Raw genomic sequence first — 20,354 nt, forward strand, 5'->3', positions numbered from 1 at the left:
AGTGGGCAAGCAGAACAATGAGTCTATGTTGGATGAAGCAGCAGTAGCATACCCAGAGTTGGTAAGATACCAGATTTGAAAAACATTATATGTGAAAGCTTGGCTGTCTCAAACAAATTGTTCATACCTCCACTGATAAAACTGAGGTTTTTGTTCTGAAAGTTAAACAAGCAACATATTGCCAACTCTCTGAAAGAGGAGGGTAATTTTACAGACGAATCTGTCAAATCTACAAAAAGCGCAAATTTCTCCGGTTTATATCTGTCAGCTTATCAAGTCTGAGCCACAAACAAGCATAAATGTGACAGGTAATCTACATTCACAACATCATGTTAACAAGTCAGTCATGTGTTACTTTTGTGAGTAAATTTTGAGAAGGCAATACCCTCCATAAAAGAGATACAATGAAAAGTTTAAATTGTTTGTGACTGGATATGTCTGCAGAAAAAATACTGAAACTGGCTAACACTGAATCAGCAATATTCAAACCAATTCATCACATTACTAGAAACTGTACAGATTAGAAATAATGTGTCATTTTCAGCAAGTAGTAATAAAACATAAATTTATATTATTCACTTTCACAGAAATATCATACTATGCCAAATATATTTTTGAACAGTTACTCCTGTAAGTACTATGTATCTATGTGCATTATGTGATAAAATTCAAGAGGCTTGACTCTGAAGTAAGATGCAAGCACATGACAAAAATATCAGTCAGCATTCGTTACTTCCAAGGGGTTCAAAACAACCCATTATGAAAAGAGTATACATTGTAAGTAAAAGAACCCAGACAGATTCATTGCAATTGATTCCAAATCACTTGTTACATCAATCATACTTTCCTGCAATTACTGATGCTGTTTGAATTAAAGGTTTCTAATTTAATAATAACCTGCAAGATGCAATCTGATCACCAATACACTAGAGTTTTGAAATGTTTCATAAATGAATAATGAAACTAACTAAATATACTACAGGAAATACGGAACAGCAAAAATTTAGGCACCTGGCACCGGGGACTTGTTAAGCCCTGTTTGACATGTTAAGGCTTGTGACACAACTGACATAAATTATGTTTTGAGTTTCAGAAGTTGTCTTCTTCACATCTTCAGTTGAGCGGTTGATAGACTGAAAGATTTTTTTTATTGACTTTATTTTTTAGTATTATGGTAATGGTTTGAACTGAACCTCAAACCTTTTCAATACTAAACCTGTATGCCAACCACCCTAACGATTCTAAGGGACCAAACCTTAAACCATGTTAATTCTGAACTTATATGAAAATGTTTGGCACACAAAAATATTAAAGGGTTCTAGCTCAATCCTGATCACTGCTAACTGATTTCAAAAAGATAATCTTCATCATTAACAATGATGACAGCGACAGCAATCGCAACAATAACAATAAGATCTGTCAGCATTATAACAACCAATAACTTGATGGTGGGACTAAAGTCAACACCCAAAGCATCACATCCAGCTTACACACAGCTCTGAAGCCAGTGAGAATATAACCCATGTTGGTAAAACACTTTTCACTCAGAATTACCTCAAAATCACCTCCAGATATTATGAAATACATCATGCGACAGCTGTATAACTCAACAGATAATATGCAACATAATTATTATACTAATCAAACACAGGAAAAACCTTTAGAGAATCAAACTCAGGTTATCATCATACATAAAAGCTACTGCACATATCTACACATCTACACTCACTGTCTGCTATAAGAGACATGAAATTAAATAGCATTTGGTCACACATGTTCTGTGAGGTTGCAGGAGAAAGTGGGTTGGTGAACAATCATAAACAACGGTACTTACTAGTTTCTGTTTACATTGTTCCCTTCTGGGAAAATATTTCGCAGATGGATAGCTTTCTGATGTAACTGACCTTCAAATTCATGTCATAAATGTGCACTATTTACCTGTATGCCAATGGCTATGAACACTCTCATTTCAGGAACTAAACCTCAGTTAATAACAGACCAAAGACGCAAATTAAACTATAGATTTTTAATTTCTATCAAGTGAAATATAAACTCTGGTACCAAACTTACGCAGATGTAATGGCTCTGTATCGCTCCTGTCCTGCTGTATCCCATATTTGGGCTTTAATCGTCTTTCCATCCACCTGCAAGCAGTGAAATTGAATTGTGCCATTTTAAGTCAATTACATATTTTCTTTCAAGTCATAAAAGCAACATGCCTGCTACGTGAATATACACACATAACCAGTTTCAAGCTTCCAAGGCATGAAGAATGAAAATGAACGTAGCTGCTAAGTTTATACATGCATACAAATACTAACATGATCACATTTTTCATCATAATACAAAATTGTTCCAAAAAATAAGTGCCTGCATGACAATAATTAATAAAATACATTTGTGGCTATCTCAGGACCACAGAAGTTTTACCAACTATAATACCAATTTTTAAACTTTTGCCTTTAATGCAAAAAGATTGCAGACAACATTTTGGGTTAAAATCACGATAGAAAGTACAATCTGAGATATATCCAGTACTTTTCTGTAAAAGGCAAAAGAAAGGTGAAGCTATCCCTGTAACTGGCTGTGAAGGCCCATGGCGTTGGGAGATGTCTAGTCTCCCAAATTTTCTCTAGACAATCAGCTCACAGATGCTGTAAGTTTGTCAGCCTTATGCGCCTGCTGCCCTTTATCCCCGCCAGGAAGATTCCTGGTACTCATTTCTGTTAGAGGCTGAGCTGACCCCAGAGCCACAGTGCAGCTTGAAGGATTAGGTAAACTGAAAACACTCCACCTCATTGGGATTCAAACCCGTGACCTTCCAGCTTGTAGATAGTGCCTCAACCAACTATGCTACCACATGCCCCAGTACTTTTCTGTAATTTATATAAAATGTTTTACTAAATTTCTACAACTTCCTGGAGTACTACATATGAGCTGAGATTCTCACAGTGGTGATCGTGAAGTGTTCTGCCTTCTGAAACATAACACAGTGTAGCCCGATGATGGCCAACTGACGTTTTGGTGGGACACATTGCCTCAGTCTTCAGGATTGATGATTAAGCCAAGTACATAACCACCATGAAGCACGATAAAAGCAGTTCCGATGTGGCTTACCCTACAACCCTGAAGATGAGAGAGAAATGTTCCTTCAAACCACCACCAGGCTTCCACCATACTAAATAACACTATATCCCAGAAAACAGAATTCTTACAAAAAAGTACTATTTCTCTACTAATTATAATCCCCTATTGCAACATTACAAAAACGGGTAAAAGTGCCATCCTATATGTACCAAGATGCGGCAATCTGAACTGAACTCATTTCACCTTTACAGAAAACACCTCACCTGTATACTCCTAGTTGCAAACTCCACTCCTATTGTCGACTTTGACTCCAAATTGAACTCATTGCGTGTAAAACGTGATAATAAGTTACTTTTTCCCACTCCTGAATCTCCAATGAGTACCACTGCAAACATTAAAATTACGTACGTCACACCAAAAATTTCTAGTAACTTCCCAATAAAACATATTGTTTGTCACTAATTGTAAAATATGCAATGGAAACTATACAATTTCACTAATTCACACCAACATTTACATCGCTCCACAAACTTAACAAGTTTGTGAGCAAGAGATAAAACGTCAAACTTCGTTCTAATAACTATGCAAACTGCTTAAGCTGTAACACGTATTTAATCATACACATACATAAAGAAATTAAAGAAGCGCATACATAATTCCCCGCGTAACAAATAACTACGTGATATTACCTTTGAATAAATAGTCATACTCATCGTCTCGAGTACCCATCTTCTACTTGGAATTTAGGCCCTATTCCCTATATGGGAAGAAATAATCGATAATTTTGTTTTAATAGCGTAGTACACAATCACCACTACGTTACAATATAATGTAAAATTTTCACAAACGAATCACAAGATCCTCTGAACAATAAAATGCAGGATGTTTAAGATAAATCAAAATATTGCTAAGACTCAAACAACTCTCAAAAGGGATCTATAACATTACAATATGGCTGCCAACCTCCTACGCCCCTTCCTCTGCGCAAACGCATAACGTCATTAATTCGGTGACGTTTCGCCATACTTCTTCAGAAATGCCAACAATCTTCTTACGATTTCCCTGCATGTGTGTTGTCTATCGTTGGCTATGCTAGGGACATATTAAGAGGTTGTGAGCGTTGTGAGAGTTGTGTTAATGTACATTTCTGTTTTCCAGATTGTTAATTTTATTCACACAACCTGATATTTAACTGTGAATTTGTAAAAAGTTGGTATGTATCAATTAGGCCATCGTTATGCAAGGCGTCTCAAAGAATTCATGTTTTACTGTATACTTTCTGGGATGGAAGAAGTGTGAGGTTATGCTACATATTTGGGTACTTTGGTTGCATTACGCGTCTGAACGTTTAAATGTTCTCCAACATAACCGTGTGTTAATAGGTCATGTTTTGTCGTATTTCACATGAGATACCGTATTTAAACGGTTTGTTTAACGTTTATTATTATGGTGACTGCATAAGTAAACACTTGTTTATAGCAGTCTAGGATCAGCGGTGGTTATGAAGAGTGCCTTCTTCTGGGATACAACGCCATGTATTCTGCTGAAAGTTAACCGACTGTTCAGAGGACAATGTGGCCACCTGGTGACACGCTGGTATCTTGCGTGGCTTATTCTTTGACCCTGAAGATGGAAGTGACATGTTCCTCCGAAACGTCGTTTGACTCCCAGCACATTACACCGCGTTATATCCCAGACGATAGAACTCTTCTTGTAAATATGTTACATAAGATGGGTGGTAGGATTACTTAATGGACACTGCCCCCTAAAAGGGCACCTTTTCAAACTAGGACTGACAGACAACCCAACTTGTGAAAGGTGCCAACAAGGAAATGAATCAGCCACACACATCTTATGTGATTGTGAGGCTATAGCTAACTTAAGATTTCACCATCTGGGTCAATTCTTCATGGAACCAAGTGACTTTTATGATGCCCCCCTAAATAAAGTCATATATTTCATTCAAAGTGTAGGATTAATAAAGGGTTGATCCAAAGGCGAAGGACAGTTGTTCATTGAAGGCTGCGGTGCATGGGCCGGTTTTTATGATTCACCACTCGTAGTTCTACTTAAATATGTTACTTATACAGGCATTTGTATTGACAAACTTACGAGTCAGTTAAATTTCACCCCCATACCACATAACACTTTTCAAGGGTGGAGAATATGCACAGTGACATTTTTAACCTGAATATATCACTAAAGCCTTTCTTATGGGCATCAATCTTTCATCACAGATTAAATCAGTAGTAATGCAGCTAACTCATATTTTTAGGTCTGAGAAATGCCAACCAAATACTTCATCTCTACACTGACATCTGACTTGTACCTACAGAGTACCAAATTTAAATTTATCCTGACTGAACTTCATTGTGGCTTGTTTCAGAGGACAGTGTAACGAGAAATGGCACTTGCAGCAACACGTGACAGAAGGAGTAATGCTGGAAACAGAATGTCCAAACTTCTTGATGAAGAAGAAGATGATGACTTCTATAAAACAACCTATGGAGGCTTCACTGAAATTGAGAATGATGATGATTATCAGTATGCTTTCTTGTCAAATCTGCAGATTGACTGAATAGACTAATGAGAAGTTCTTGTAACTTAAGAGCTACAGAGACTCATTAACAATTATTTGCTTCATAATTTTGATAACACAATGGGCCTATTACGACCACCTCTATGGTCTAGTGGTCAGCGTTCCTGGCTACAGATCCAGAGGTCCGGGTTCAATTCCTAGCGCTCCCAGATCTTTTCTGAAAAGTAGTGAGTCTCTAATGGGGTCCACTCAGCCTGATGATGATAATCGAGGAGCTATTTCAAGGACATAGCAGCTCCACTCTAGAAAACTGAAATTAACAGCCTTGAGGATTCATTGTGCTGACCACATGGCAGCCTCTATCTGCAAAAGTTGGCACTAAACTTCGCCAACAAGCGGTGGTCAGTCAGTCGGTGTAGTTTGCTTGCAGACTAAAATCGTGGAGTTTTTTTAAATGGGTCTATTAACTATACTGACAGATGTAAGGACTGTCCCAATCTTATCTTCTTCTTATGAGCATTTTATGGGATAACTCATTTTCCTTGTTAAGTTCATAAACAACTAGAAAATACATTAAAATTTCATAACTGTGGTAGACTCTTTTGAATATGGAACTTTTGAGGATTCATGTAAGGTGGGGAACTTGTTTCCCAATAATGATTGTTACATGGAGTTATTTAATATTGTGTGATATGTACATGCCATTTTTTCTTCCACATTGAAATTGTCAGTTTCATCACTTTTAATAGCTTATTAATATGTAAAAGTAAGTCAGTAACAAAAGCATAGATATTATGCCATAAAAGATGCCTAGCCTTCAGGAATATCATTCATTTTGTTGACTTACATTCTTAATCACATTGAAGAAAATTACTAACAACAAAAAAGAAAACAAGTGATTAGCAAAACTCGTATATCCTACTTTCCTGGGCCTACAAATCTATTACATATGTTGTATGAAGACTTACTGAAATACAGATTCCATATTAAATTTACTGCAGATAACCTCAGAGTTTTATATCAGCACATTTGTAGTGTTGATTTAAAAACAGTGTATCATATATAATGTGCAGGTTCTGAGCTATCCCTATATCAGATTTTATGTGCCTAACGTTGAGGGTTCACAACTTGTTACCATCAAACCAAAAGCCCCTTAAAGTTTGTACAGATGCCATGTTAATGTCTCTCTGCCCTCGCCAGCCATGGCAAACTTTGCACATTTTTTCAGGACCCAAAATTAAATGGTGCTACAGTTGCTACCACCTCATGTGCCTCTGCCAAGATGCTAATTAATGACTGTAAGAAATTAAAATATATAGCCATTATTTTTGATGATATTCATGCCAAGATTCAAGAAAACAGATATGTTAGTTCAAAAGTTGAAAAGGAGCACACATGGCAGGGTAATCTCTTAAGGCTACTCTCTTTCCTTAAGAAGGGTAAGTAGGCTAAATAATGACAAAGAAAAGAGGAACGATCATAAGAAAGTGGCTTCCAGGATGTCCTGAATTCAAGTTGCTCCTGGGCCTCAGAAATGTTTTCTAGAGCTAATTATTGCGGTAAGTGCCACATCATGTTACTGCAGGTTATATGATAAATACACATTGAGATTTTTTGTTTAAATGAAGTTTTGGAGATCCCCATTAATCCAAAAAATTACAAACTGCTACGTGAGTATTCAATAAATGATAAGCAGAAACAAGCAGTCTCAAAGTTCTATTCTTTGCCACAGGAAGGCATAGTTGACAATACAGATGATAAAGGATGTTTTCAAATAGAAGTAAAGTAAAAAAAGTAAAGGTATCCCTGTAACAGGCCTTGGAGGCCCATAAGGTTGCGAGATGTTGAGGTTCCCACATTTTCTAGACAATTGGCTCATAGATGGCAGTAAGGTTGTCACCCCTACGTGCCAGCCGCCCTTTACCCTCAAGAATATTCCTGGTACTAATTTATGTTAGAGGCTGAGTCAACCCCAGGGCTATAGTGCTGCTGGAAGGATTAGGTAAATTGAAAAAATCTAATGACCTCATTGGGATTCGATCCTGTGACCTTCCGGCTTGTAGCATAGTGCCTCAACGAACTACGCTACCGCATGCCCCCTTTCAAATAGAAACAACTGTATAATTTTCATAAGTGCGGTGAAATCAGCTATTATAGAAATGTATCCATTGAATCTCTTCATACACAGGAATTTCACACAAGAAAGCTTACAAATAACTGTTACAGTATGTAAATAGGTAAAAGTAAAATTTCTGTACTTAATTAAGCACTGTGGTATGAAGATGTATGGGGGACTGGAGGCATAGCCTCATCATTCTTGACCTCTGCACTAGATGGAGGTGAGTGATCATCTTCACATCCCAGCTGCTTTACCCTCGAGGAAAGAGCCCCCAGAACCTATTGGACAGGAGGTTGAATGGACACCTGAGCCAGTATGGTTGCCATGGAGTAAAGAGACATCTCTTACCCATGCTGAAAATTGAACCTCATGCACCAATAGCCCGTAGCTATACCAACTGAGCTATCCTGGCTCATTACAAAATGTTAGATTCACAAGGTCAAGAAAATGTGGATCTATATATCCACTCCCCCATATACTTTCCTGGCGTAGTGCTTAATTAGTTAAGCACAGGGACAACTTTATTTTTTGTAACAAATTTGTGTGCATACTACAAACCCATTAAATAACAAATGTTTTTAAATAGGTCTGAAGAGGAAGGAGAAGACGAGGTAGATTCAGACTTCAGTATTGAGGAGAATGATGAACCAGTATCAGATCAAGATGATGATGAGCCAAAGAAGAAGCGCAGACTTGTTACAAAGGCATACAAAGTATGGTGAAAGACTGACAATGTAAACATTTGTATTGTGAGTCTAGCCTGAGACCTGTTTTAAATTTTCCAATCATATGCCCTTCCCAGCCTTAAGATAAGCCTCACTTAGAAATGAGTTCATTTAAATCAGGAACTCTCATTTATATCCAAATAACATGTTAACAGATGTGTGATAATTTGTTGGATCATTTATGTGAAACCCTGAGTACCGGTAATAGGACTCTTCCTTTTGTAATGTTGCATCATGTTTGTGATCTTACAGATAAGTAATGTGATACTTTGTGGAACAATGGAAAAAGTGACAATATAAAGTTTGTGTGGCTGTGTTTGGTTATCCAGTAGGGATCTCCATCCAGCAAGATCTGCATGTCACACATTTCATTAAAAGTTAAAAATGTTATGAGTTTTCATGATATTTATGAGTAATAAGTTTTATAGGAAAGTGTTTTCCATTTAAAAAATTACTGTGGGCATCTAGCATTCAGTATACAATAATGATCATGTGGTTTCTGAAGTTGGAGCCCCCCCCCCCCAAGTTTAATATTTTAAATACTGTAAATAGTAAGTATAATACAGTGGAACCTCGCTTAACGAGCACCTCTCATAATGAACAAAACAAATTGTAAAAAAATGACTCTTAACGAGCAACATTTCGCATAACGAGTGACGAGAAGGGAAGTCCTGGATTGTGCACTTGCTACATCAGTCTGCGTTTAGCACTCGTTCCACTAGCATCTTAGTGTCGCTTGTGTTCAGACATATTATTTGTGACTTTTTTTTGTGCAAAGTTTACCCTTGCAAAAATGTCCCCGAAGAAAAAGCCGCAAAAAGACAGCCATAAGAGAATAAAAATAACCATAGAAATGAAACGTAAAATCATTGAAAGCGAGAAATAGGTGTGAGCATGGCTGATCTAGCATGCACATACAATCGGTCTAGATCGATTTGCACCATCCTCAAGAACAAGGACAAGATTAAGGAGATAGATGCTTCAAAGGGAGTGACGAGAATATCTAGCAACGGTTACGTATTCTCGACGATGTTGAAAGGTTGCTCCTTTCTAGTAATTAGAATTCTAGAATTAGGTATGTATCATAAATAATAAACTAATTATTTCGATTTTTTTTTTCTGCAAATCAAATTCGCATTCCAGGTTGGTTCATTCCGCATAGAAGAAAAGATGAAGATGATTCACACTCCTAAACAATGTATATATAATTTTCTTTGAATAAACATTATACATAAAATTTTTTGAGTATTTTTTTTCGGCATGGAACGCATTATCATATTTTACATTAATTTATATGGGAAAAATTGTTTCGCTTAACAAGTGTTTCGCATTATGAGTAAGATTCTGGAACAAATTATGCTCGTTAAGTGAAGTTCCACTGTATTTGTACAAATAAACATCACCCTCCCACAACTGACATCCAAGTTTTATGGTACAGAATGAGATCTGCGCTTCCAGGCAGAGAAGTAGCATCATTTTTATGTTACCACTTTTATTCATGCCTCCCTCCTCCACAAAAGTTTCATGACAATAACCAGTTTGTTTCTATATATATATAAACTTATGAAACCAGTATTTTGGCTCTGTGTGACAAGATACTTAGTCAAAAGTTTTGCATTTTACAAAATATTATAAATGAAAACAGGACTGCAGGCAGCTGGTTTGTTAACAGCTAATGCTTGACTAGGTACAGTTGTCCCTGTGCTTAAATAATAAAGCACTACACCATAAAGGCATATGGAGACTGGATGTATAGATCCACGTTTTCTTGACCTCAGCACTAGCTGGAGGTGAGTGGTCAGCTTCATTCCCCAGCCGCCTTACCCAAGGGAGCGAGAGCCCTGGTACCCACCAGAGAGGAGGCTGGGTGAGCCCCAGACTGGTCTGGGCGAAGAGAAAACTCTTAACCTTACCAGCACTCGAACTCTGAACCCTATGTCGTCTAGCCCGTAGCCAGTTGTGCTATTCCTGCTCCCCAGTGCCTGACTAGAGGAAAGAAAAGCTCCCATATCCAGATAGTCCATGGTAAGTTTCAACATTTGGAAACCTACTGGCAGCTAAGTCACACTGGCCAGAATGATATGTCTGTACTGAGGGATTAGTGTTTACTGTTTTTCATCTACTTACTTATTTATTTGTTGACCCTATCAGTAGGTCACACCGTAAAAAAGTAAATAAAGCTATCCCTGTGACAGGCCATAGGGTTGTGAGACGTTGAGGGTCCCACATTATCTAGACAGTCAGCTCAAAGATGGCGGTAAGGTTGTCAGCCTTACACGCCGGCTGCGCTTTACTCCCCAGGAAAATTATTTATTTAATTCCTGGTACTCATTTCTGTTAGAGGCTGAGTGAACCTCAGGGCCATAGTGCGGCCGGAAAGATTAGGTCAATTGAAAAAATCCAATAACCTCATCGGTGTTTGAACCCGCGACCTTCCAACTTGTAGCATAGTGCCTTAACCACTATGCTACCGCATGCCCCAGTTCACACTGTATAACATCAAATTCATCATGAAATGTTATAACTTGAAGCATATGACAGTTCCTAACAAACAATATAGACAACTCTCAAGTCAATGCAGACTGTAACCGGATTATAATATTCATGTGTGCATTCATGTACCATCACATTATATCATTAAAGGAAACATGAAAATCTGTATATGACATTTATAAGAAATAGATTACCTGGTGCCACAGGTTACATGGTTAGGTTATGTATATTAAGAACATGGATTGTATTGAAGAATGCAGTCTTCTGAGATGTGGCATCATGTAGATCTTGTGTGAAGTGATGCTTCGGAGGAATGTATCGCCTTCATCTTCAGGGTAGAAAAATTTACAAGCGAGGAATCAGCAATGGATACTATGGAGGCCATCAGTTTAAAAATCAATCCAACACCGTGAAAAACAGAACTCTTTCATGCTAAAGAAATACCAAACCTTGTATGAAGTAAGCTGTTGCTTTTCTTAACCAGATTATTTAACAGTGCTTTCAGTGTCGAGTCTTTTCATGTTAAACAGCATAGGACCATTTTTCATAACATGCCAGTTCTTTCCATGGTGCATCTTATTCAGTGAAACAAGTCCAGTGATGGACAAGGATCATCCTCTACTCTCAGAGTCATAAATCCGTAAAACCTATTGAAATTTCAGATACTAAAGGAAATGTAAGTTTTTATTAAAACATTAATTTAGTACAACTTTGACGATTAATAATGTCTGAAATATCAATCACTGCGTTAATATATAACACCATCACAAACTTTTATTATACCTTCCTTCTCTTATTATTTCTCTCTCTCCCCTTGCTCCAACTTTGGAGCATAGGGCTGATTTCTCAGTTTCATGATCATTTTACAGAGGGTAGGACTCCTTGGACGGGTGATCAGCTCGTCACAAGGCCTCTACCTGAACACAAACACAGAATAAATGCACACACACCAAACATCTATGCCTTCTGTGGGATTCAAACCGACAATCCCAGCTTCCGAGCAAACAAAGACAGTACATGCCTTAGACCACTCAGCTACCGTGACCGGCTTTAGACTTTCCTTACTTAATGTAGATCTCCGACACTGAAAGCTTTAATCCCCCAGCAGCAACCAACCTTTAGAGTCCACTAGAATTTTCTTGGTTAAACTTACATATTTTAATTATATTTAGATCTGACAGTAAGCATATTCTGTATTACAGGAACCAGTAGTCGTACTACAGAAGATAGAAAAGCCTGTTGAAGTTAAACGAAGGAAACCTCGAAAGAAAAGTATATCAGCAGATAATTTTGGTTAGTAATTGTACTAAAAATATTTTTTAAATGAGAAACATAACACACCTTCAAAAGAATTACTAGTTTCTTTTACAAAAATATATGATCATTTATGACATTTGATCATCCATATTTATTATTAATAGTGTATCAGTCCTATGTTTGGTTGAATAAAACACAACTGTGGATTGACTTTCAGACATTTAAAATATACGTAGCAACTCCTTTAATATAAAAATCTGGTTATTTCATTAGAACGCAAATCTATCAGGCGGTCAACTGCAGCCAAATCAGCTGCCACTCTGCAGCGTTTAAAGGAACGTACTGAAGAAGGACGCAGACGCAAAGGTCGGAGGGCAAGAGCTCAGGATGAATGGCGACCCACTCAAGAAGAACTGTTGGAAGAAGCGAAAATTACTGAACAAGAAAACCTTAAATCTCTAGGCAAGTGTACACAGCTTATTTAAGAAGCATGTTAGCCAAGTTTTATTCCTCTATTTTACGATGTCACTTTAGATTTGATTACAAGACATATAGTTTTCAACTTTATACATGTTAATATGGGGCACACGGTTGCATAGTTGGTTGAAGCACTACACTACCAGCTGGAAGGTCATAGGTTCAAGTCCCAATGAGGTGGATTTTTTTTCCAACTTACCCAATCCATTCATCTGCACTATGGCCTTGAGATTGACTCAGCCTCTAACAGAAATGAGTACCAGGTAGCTTTGTGGGGAGGTAAAGGGCGGCCAGTGCATAAGGCTGACAACCTTTGGTTAAATAATGGTTACTCGTTTACATGATACGCTAACAAAAAATTGAAATATTTTGTATAAATTCGGAATTTTCGTCTTTGAAATCAGTTCATGGATTTCTATGATATCTGACACTGTAGGACCTACACAAACAGTTGTAGGAAGAATTTAACTTTGTTTTATACTGGTCAATTATAATCCCTACTACACATGAAATTCAAACCATACTTCATCAGTTTTCTCAAAAATGACTTATCACACATTAAATTTACGCATGACACAAATGTATTTTTCATTAAGATCTAATAAATAAGTTTTGATATTTATAACTGAAGTGAGTTTTGTTTAAAACATATTAAAAAAACTCCGTAGCCTGTAGTCCGCAAGCAAACTGTATCGACCGAGCAACCATTGCTTGTCAGCAAAGTTAATGCCAACATTAGCAGATAGAGGGTGTTGCATAGTCAGTGCAATGGATCCCCATGGCTGTTGATCTCAGTTTTCTAGACCGGAGCCGATATTTCCTTCAAATCGCTCAGTTATCATCACGAGACTGAGTGAACCCCATTTCAGACCCACCACTTCTCAGAAAATCTGGTAGCGCCGGGAATCGAACCCAGGACCTCTGGATCTGCAGCCAGGAATTCTGACCACTAGACCACAGAGGCGGTCAGTTGAAAACATATTGAAAATAATTTTTTTAATATTAATTGAAAGCTTAAGCATTATGCTGCATTAGTAATGATTGGCTACAGTAACAAAGGCTGGTTACAGAAGAGTGTTCAATTAGAGGAATTAAACATATTTCAAACAATTACACATTTTATGACATGAAGAAAAAAATTAATGCCAAGTATCCTATTACATGAGTCATGTTAGCAGAAAATAAAGGCCAGTTGGTATGTAAAAATCAATTACACATTTATACATTTAATGACATGAAGAAAAAAATTAATGCCAAGTATCCTATTACATGATTCATGTTAGCAGAAAATAAAGGCCAGTTGGTATGTAAAAATCACATTTTTTTTAATATTCATAAATGTACTCCATTTCTGGGTAAACCTTACCATTCTTTAGCCCAAAGACCACATGTGGTTAGGAATTACCTCCATGAAAAATAAAACTATGAGATACAATTGCTATCCTCTGAAGATTTAATATAATAATATTATTATTGGCACTACAACCCTTTGTGGGTCTTGGCCCACTCTAAAAACTTTCTCCAGCCATTCCTCTCCTGTGCCTTTGCTTTCCAATTAGCCACACCCAAGTTCCTCAAGTCCTTCTCCACACCGTCCATACTTCTTATTCTTGTTCTGCCTTTCTTCCGTTTCCCTTCCAGTTTTACAATCATTAATCTTTTTACAATTTTTTCATTTTCTCTCCTTACAATATGTCCTGCCCATCTCAATCTATTTCTCTTAATTATGTCAATATCATTAAACATCTTTAAATCAGTATCATACTGGCCTAGAAAATGTAACAAACGAATACATTTTTGTCCCTGAATTTACTCTAAATAAACTACTGAATTTCATATTTGATATGACAAGGTCATGAATATATGTACATTCTCCCTGACAAGAAAGTTATCAAAAATATCTGTAAGCTGTACCAAAACAATGATGATGCTTATTTATTATTGCAGTCTTATAAATATATTCCCATTTACAAAGTTCTGTCATTTCATGAATATATAATTGTAATTAGCGATGTTCTTTTAGCTTTTGTTACATTATCATATCTTATCTTACAGTATGTATGACCTTTGGCCAAAGATAAAGTTATCAGAAGTACGAGGGGGGACCCAAAAATAACCAGAAACGACCTGTTGCGCACGCATGCTTTGTAGTTACGAGTTGTGCTGCTAGGTGGTGTTAGCTGGGGGTCTTCCGCGACTGTTAGTGAGCTGGCATCAGTCTGAGTTAAGTGGTTTGTCTGTGGTGCTCTGTTGTGTGCATTCCTGTTTCAACCCTTTGGCGATCGGTGAGATGGCCAACCAAAAGGAACAAAGAGTGTGCGTGAAATTGATGATGATCATCGAAAGACAATTGACCAACTTTCTGAGGAAACGAACATCTCATGGAGCACGGTCCAGCGAATTTTAACCGAAGGTTTGCACATGAGACGGGTGTCTGCAAAATTTGTTCCTCGCTTGCTCGGAGATGACCAAAGAGAAAACCGCGTGAATGTTTGCCGCGACTTGAAGAGTGAAGTGCAGAACGATCCAGAATTTCACGCACACTCTTTGTTGCTTCTGGTCGGCCATCTCACTAATCGCCGAAGGGTTGAAACAGGAACACGCACAACAGGGCACCACAGACAAACCACTTAACTCAGACTGACGCCAGCTCACTAACAGTCGCGGGAGACCCCCAGCTAACACCACCTAGCAGCACAACTCGTAACTACAAAGCATGCGCGCGCAACAGGTCGTTTCCAGTTATTTTTGGGTCCCCCTTCGTATACATCAACTATAATGGAATAATGATATTTCTTATTTATTATGATAGTCTTTTGAATATACTGGTCTCCAATTGATTTGTTGTCTGGACAGTTAACTTTACCTTGCTACTCTGAAGCTGGTGAGGTACCCTGGTTATGGGTATGAACACTCTGCATTTACCTCCTTTAAGAAGTAGATTCATTCTCTTCTAAAGGTGTAATCACCATCCCAAAACTGGCACCACCTATATGAAACACATCGTTTAATAACATCCAGACAAATCCTCAAAAAAAAAAAAAAAGATTCGCCTCTCTCTGGACTAGCTCTGTCAATTGGGCTGAACTGAGTAGGTTCCACTTGAAGACCAAGGGAGAATCCAGTCTCCAAAACATTGTATGTTAAGAAAAAAAAAAACAGGATGATGGATATGTCCAAAAACACAATAATTTTATTACTTTACTATTGTCACAAAACTTTTAGATCTTATTTAGTTTGAAGGCTGCAGACTCAATTGGGCACGGCTATAAGCCTGGCCACCAAGGTCACCAGACATGATGTGTTTGGAATGTTACTTATGGGGGCATATGGAAACAACCATAAACAATAGGAGAGCTAACAGGCTGCACATTCATTGCTAAAGCACAGAACAGTTATAACTCCTTTAAAAACAGTGGTGGAAAATTTCAGTACTTATTGTAATAAGTTACTGCCTCAATAAAAACTGTAAAACAGTAAGCTCACTTTTTATGCTTATTTCTGTTAATAACTTTAAATATCTGTAACTCCTTCAGTACTGAGGACAACACGATTACTCTTCATTTTTGACTTGCAATTGCTGCCCCTGAACACAGGTGAAGTAACAGCTTTACATCATGGGACACATGTCTATAAGATAAAACTGTCATATTCATTCATGATTCTGAGGAAGTATATTGTAATTCCAACACAGAAAAGTACCAGAAATTGGAGATGGAAAAGAAAAAGACAAGGACAGTGAAGAAAGCATTCCAGGGTCCAATTATCCGCTATCATTCAATGTGTATGCCCCTAATTGAGGTAATACATCAGGAACAGCACGAAAGCCCAATTACAGTGGATGAAGGAGATGACGATCGGGAGAAACAGGGACCTACAGATGTCACAGAGGAGACTACTGAAAACAGGTAAATAATAACAAATTTCACATAATATTCAGTTGCTTCTGCAATGTGTAACCACTGTACAGATTCTTACCTTGTATGTATTTAACCCTCTTCTGTGCCATTTGAACTTTGCTGCATCCTGGTACTACCAGACCAGTTAATTTGAATGTCCTTTATACACTATACTTTAGTATGGTATGTATGACAAGGGTCATTTAATTTTATTATGCACTCGTGTTGTATCCTAAAGAAAGATATAAAAGATGTTAAGCATGGAAATGGATCATATTTAAAAACACTGCATGAAGGGAGTCAGAATTCATATGAATGAAATTCACTTAAACAAAGGCAAAAGTAATTAAACACCATGCCATAAAGACATATGTGTGATATAGCTCCATGCATTAACCCTGGCACTATGCGAATATAAGGCATCTTCATGCCAGAGCAATTTTACCCCTAGGGAAAGAGCCCCCAGTACCTACTGGGTAGAAATCTGGGTAGGCCCCAGAGCCAGTCTGGATGCTGTGGAGAAGAGAAAATATCTCTTACCCCTGCCAGTAATCAAATTGCAATTTCTCAGTCATCCAGCTTAATCTCTATATTAGCCCCCAGTTCCAGGGTCACATAAATAAGCAGTTTAAAGTACAACTATACAGCAATACCTCTATTTGTACATGACCCAGATTTTTTTAAACTTTACATATGAAGATCCTAAAAAAAGATGTTTTCTAATTTGGTATATATTAAATATATGCATGATTTTAAAGCCAATCTGTGTACATAAGACTGAATATGTAAGTAGGTATTATGAACACAGACCTATTTGAACATTCAAGTCGCATGGAAGCAGGGGATTTCATGAACAGTTACATAAGCATGAACTGTTCAAGGAAAATCTGTGCCATAAGTTAGATGGCTTCTTTCATGGAAGAGAGCTCAGTACTATGGCTGCATAAAAATGGAACAGTCTAATTGCTTTGAAAGCTTTTCAACTTCACATTTGTTAAACACTGACACACCCTCAAGACCAGATTTGTTTTGCAACTATTGACATCCTTTCAGATTGTACTCTCTCATTTTTATACTCCTAACATTGTCAACAAGTGCAGAAATCTGAAGGTTCAAAGAATAACTACATGAGTGTATTAAGCACTGTCAAAAAATAACTTTGTGTTGGGCCTGAAAAAATTACATATAACCAGACCTACCAATTAAGTGACCAAAATTTAATCAGTGATGCCAATGTTCCTCATTCTGAAGGCAAATGAAATGTATTCTGATAATTTGCATTTAGCCTCAAGATTATTATACCATTCTAACACATACAAAAAAATTAAGCCTAAAGACAAATGTCCTTACTTCCTTTACATGCCCATAAACTAAGAGCCATCAAACAAATTGTAGTGCTGAAAGTTTGCAGTCACTTAGAGCTTCATAAAAATGACTGAAAACCAAAGTGATGCCAGTGAACACCAGAATTTTTGAATAGATTTTACATGATTAGAAAGGCAATCAAAATGCATTAAATGTAGCCTGTGATATTAATATAAAATACTGGTGTAGGTACTTCATCTGTAAAAGGTTCAGTTGTCCATGTGCTTAATTAATTAAGCACCACACCATGAAGGTGTGTTGGTGAGTGGAGGTACAGCTCAACCATTCTTGACCTTAGCACTAGATGGAAGTGGGTGGTGGGCATCATGCCCTTGCCTCTTTACCTCTGGGGTAAAAGCTCCTAGTACCCAGAGTTCAGGAGGCTGGCTGCCATGGAGAAGAGAAAAATGTCTTGCCTCTGCCAGGCATCTGACCCTGGCTGTCCAGCTTGCAACCCCCTGATATGACTCAGCTATCTGAGCTTATCCTTCATCTGGAAGGAGACATATTTATCAATGCATTCACTAGGTTTCAGTTATGAACCTGAAATTGCAGTGAAGTGGATGGCACTTCTACTTTGTACTTGGGAGGTCCCAGGTTTAAATCCTAATCTGGAGACCAGCAGAGATATCTCATGGTTTTCCTCAGACCATCCAGATATTGGGATATTATCTAAATTATGCCATACCTGCTATACCTCCCTGCACTGACAATTGTTTACATACTCGGAGTGTGGTGTACATGTATGTTGTTTATGTAATTCCCTTATGTTATAAAATGTATATAATATTACAATTTAATTTTTTAAAAATATTAAAATATTCTGACTGAAATTCAAATTGAATTATATGTTTAAAAGAGTGTGTATGTATTCTATCTGCCCCCCCCCCACTTTTGCTTTATGTTGTCATGTCCCTTTGTTTTGTGTTGCCAAATTTTTAGGTGTTCTCCAATGTGTATTCTTGTTTTTTGTGGAATTATTCCTATCATCTGAAATATGAATGTGTTGTCAGTGCGTGTTTTACTAGTTTGTATATTTGGGTAGGAGTATATGTCGGTTTTCCTTACCTTGTGTTGATGTTGCGGTTATATGTTGGCCTAGTGTGTGATGTGTTATTTTTGTGTTCTTTTCTTTTCCTCTGTGGCCTGTGTACTTCAGGGCAGGCCACACAAAGAAAATAAAAGCAGCAGAGTGAAAGATGGGTGGCTGTAAAAGTTTTATGTACCTGATGATGGCCATGTAGGCCAAAAAATGTAATACATGTAAACACATGGTGTGTTTATACCAGAACTGTGTGCACAGGAGTGATAATATCTGCATACTTCACATACTACACTGCATTTTGTTTACCCCATTCCACAAAAAAGAGTGACAACTAGATCGAACTACCTCAACACAATGTAAAGACAGGTCATGAGCATTAAAAAACAGACCACAATATGGTCTTATGGACAACATGACCTTACGGTATATTATTTCCAGTATTACATGTATCTAACTTTATAAAGCTTTATAATACTTGTTGGGCCTTTGTTATAGTAATGAAAGAAAAAGCGAGGTGGAAATTGGAGAAGTTACCAAGAAAGAAGAGAAGAACAGAGAAGTGGGGAGTACTATAAACGATAGTCGTTGTGAAAGAACTTTTATCACATTCCTTGATGATCAGGTGTTTTGGAATGTGTTCCCACAGACTCAGGCAAAACCTCCAACAAGAAGTATCTGTCCCATTACAAGGTATTTTCATTTCAGATGTTACTATGATCTTGATGACTCCCTACTCATACATGCACATGTTACTTCAAAAATGTGTTATAGTGGCACAGTTGTTTTCTCTGTGCACAGGAGTGATAATATCTGCATACTTCACATACTACACTGCATTTTGTTTACCCCATTCCACAAAAAAGAGTGACAACTAGATCGAACTACCTCAACACAATGTAAAGACAGGTCATGAGCATTAAAAAACAGACCACAATATGGCACTCATTATAAAAACAAAAATAGTTTTTTCCAACAAAATATTTCAGTATTGTGATTGGCATGCCTTTCATTCAGGAGGCACACAATTTCAGGCAGTAAGTTATTAGCACATTAAAGACTGTTGATTTAAATATTTAAATGACCCTGGGGACCAGCATTATTAAACCTACTATCCTAACTTGTGCACTGTTCACTTTAAAAATTAATATAAAATCTCCTAATTAACCCTTTGACGTGGTCATTTAAATTCCGCAGCCGCGGCTCCTGCGGTAATATATTCAGCCGGCCATTTAAATTTTGCTCGAAAATTATTTATTCATCATTGTTCTTAAATTCTATGAGATAGGAACATGAAACTTTCACTAAAATGATCTTAAAAGGTGGTTTTATAACCTTACCTTATAATATG

General features: G+C 37.3%; 2 protein-coding genes and 1 long non-coding RNA gene across 10 annotated transcripts in view; 1 reads left to right on the forward strand and 2 right to left on the reverse strand.

The window, feature by feature from the left end:
- The window catches only part of LOC111861627 (ras-related protein Rab-11A), a 26,769-nt gene extending 22,708 nt beyond the window's left edge, over window positions 1–4,061 (reverse strand). For all 3 annotated transcript variants that reach the window (XM_023846345.2, XM_023846343.2, XM_023846344.2), the window contains exons 1-3: window positions 3,777–4,061; window positions 3,351–3,472; window positions 2,071–2,144 (exon numbers count right to left, since the gene is read on the reverse strand). In XM_023846345.2, the coding sequence (XP_023702113.1) occupies window positions 2,071–2,144; window positions 3,351–3,472; window positions 3,777–3,816 (236 nt within the window). In that variant the 5' untranslated portion in view covers window positions 3,817–4,061. The remainder of the gene's footprint in view (window positions 1–2,070; window positions 2,145–3,350; window positions 3,473–3,776) is intronic.
- An 86-nt stretch (window positions 4,062–4,147) lies between these two features.
- The window catches only part of LOC111861626 (vacuolar protein sorting-associated protein 72 homolog), a 21,266-nt gene continuing 5,059 nt past the window's right edge, over window positions 4,148–20,354 (forward strand). The window contains exons 1-7 of the mRNA XM_023846342.2: window positions 4,148–4,300; window positions 5,474–5,631; window positions 8,332–8,458; window positions 12,166–12,256; window positions 12,494–12,682; window positions 16,392–16,605; window positions 19,502–19,696. Coding sequence (XP_023702110.1) covers window positions 5,492–5,631; window positions 8,332–8,458; window positions 12,166–12,256; window positions 12,494–12,682; window positions 16,392–16,605; window positions 19,502–19,696 — 956 coding nt within the window. The 5' untranslated portion in view covers window positions 4,148–4,300; window positions 5,474–5,491. The remainder of the gene's footprint in view (window positions 4,301–5,473; window positions 5,632–8,331; window positions 8,459–12,165; window positions 12,257–12,493; window positions 12,683–16,391; window positions 16,606–19,501; window positions 19,697–20,354) is intronic.
- Window positions 12,548–20,354, reverse strand: part of LOC111861628 — a 15,427-nt gene continuing 7,620 nt past the window's right edge. For 4 of the 6 annotated variants that reach the window (XR_004512705.1, XR_002842284.2, XR_002842282.2 and 1 more), the window contains 3 exons: window positions 16,676–16,828; window positions 15,564–15,686; window positions 12,548–12,633 (listed from right to left, as the gene is read on the reverse strand). This is a non-coding gene — a long non-coding RNA (uncharacterized LOC111861628). Of the gene's footprint in view, window positions 12,634–15,563; window positions 15,687–16,675; window positions 16,829–18,305; window positions 19,496–20,354 lie in introns of those variants that run through there. The other 2 variants (XR_002842280.2, XR_002842279.2) reach the window with 2 other exon arrangements.

The sequence above is a fragment of the Cryptotermes secundus genome, unplaced genomic scaffold (assembly GCF_002891405.2).
Source record: "Cryptotermes secundus unplaced genomic scaffold, Csec_1.0 scaffold43, whole genome shotgun sequence".
Classification (NCBI taxonomy): domain Eukaryota; kingdom Metazoa; phylum Arthropoda; class Insecta; order Blattodea; family Kalotermitidae; genus Cryptotermes; species Cryptotermes secundus.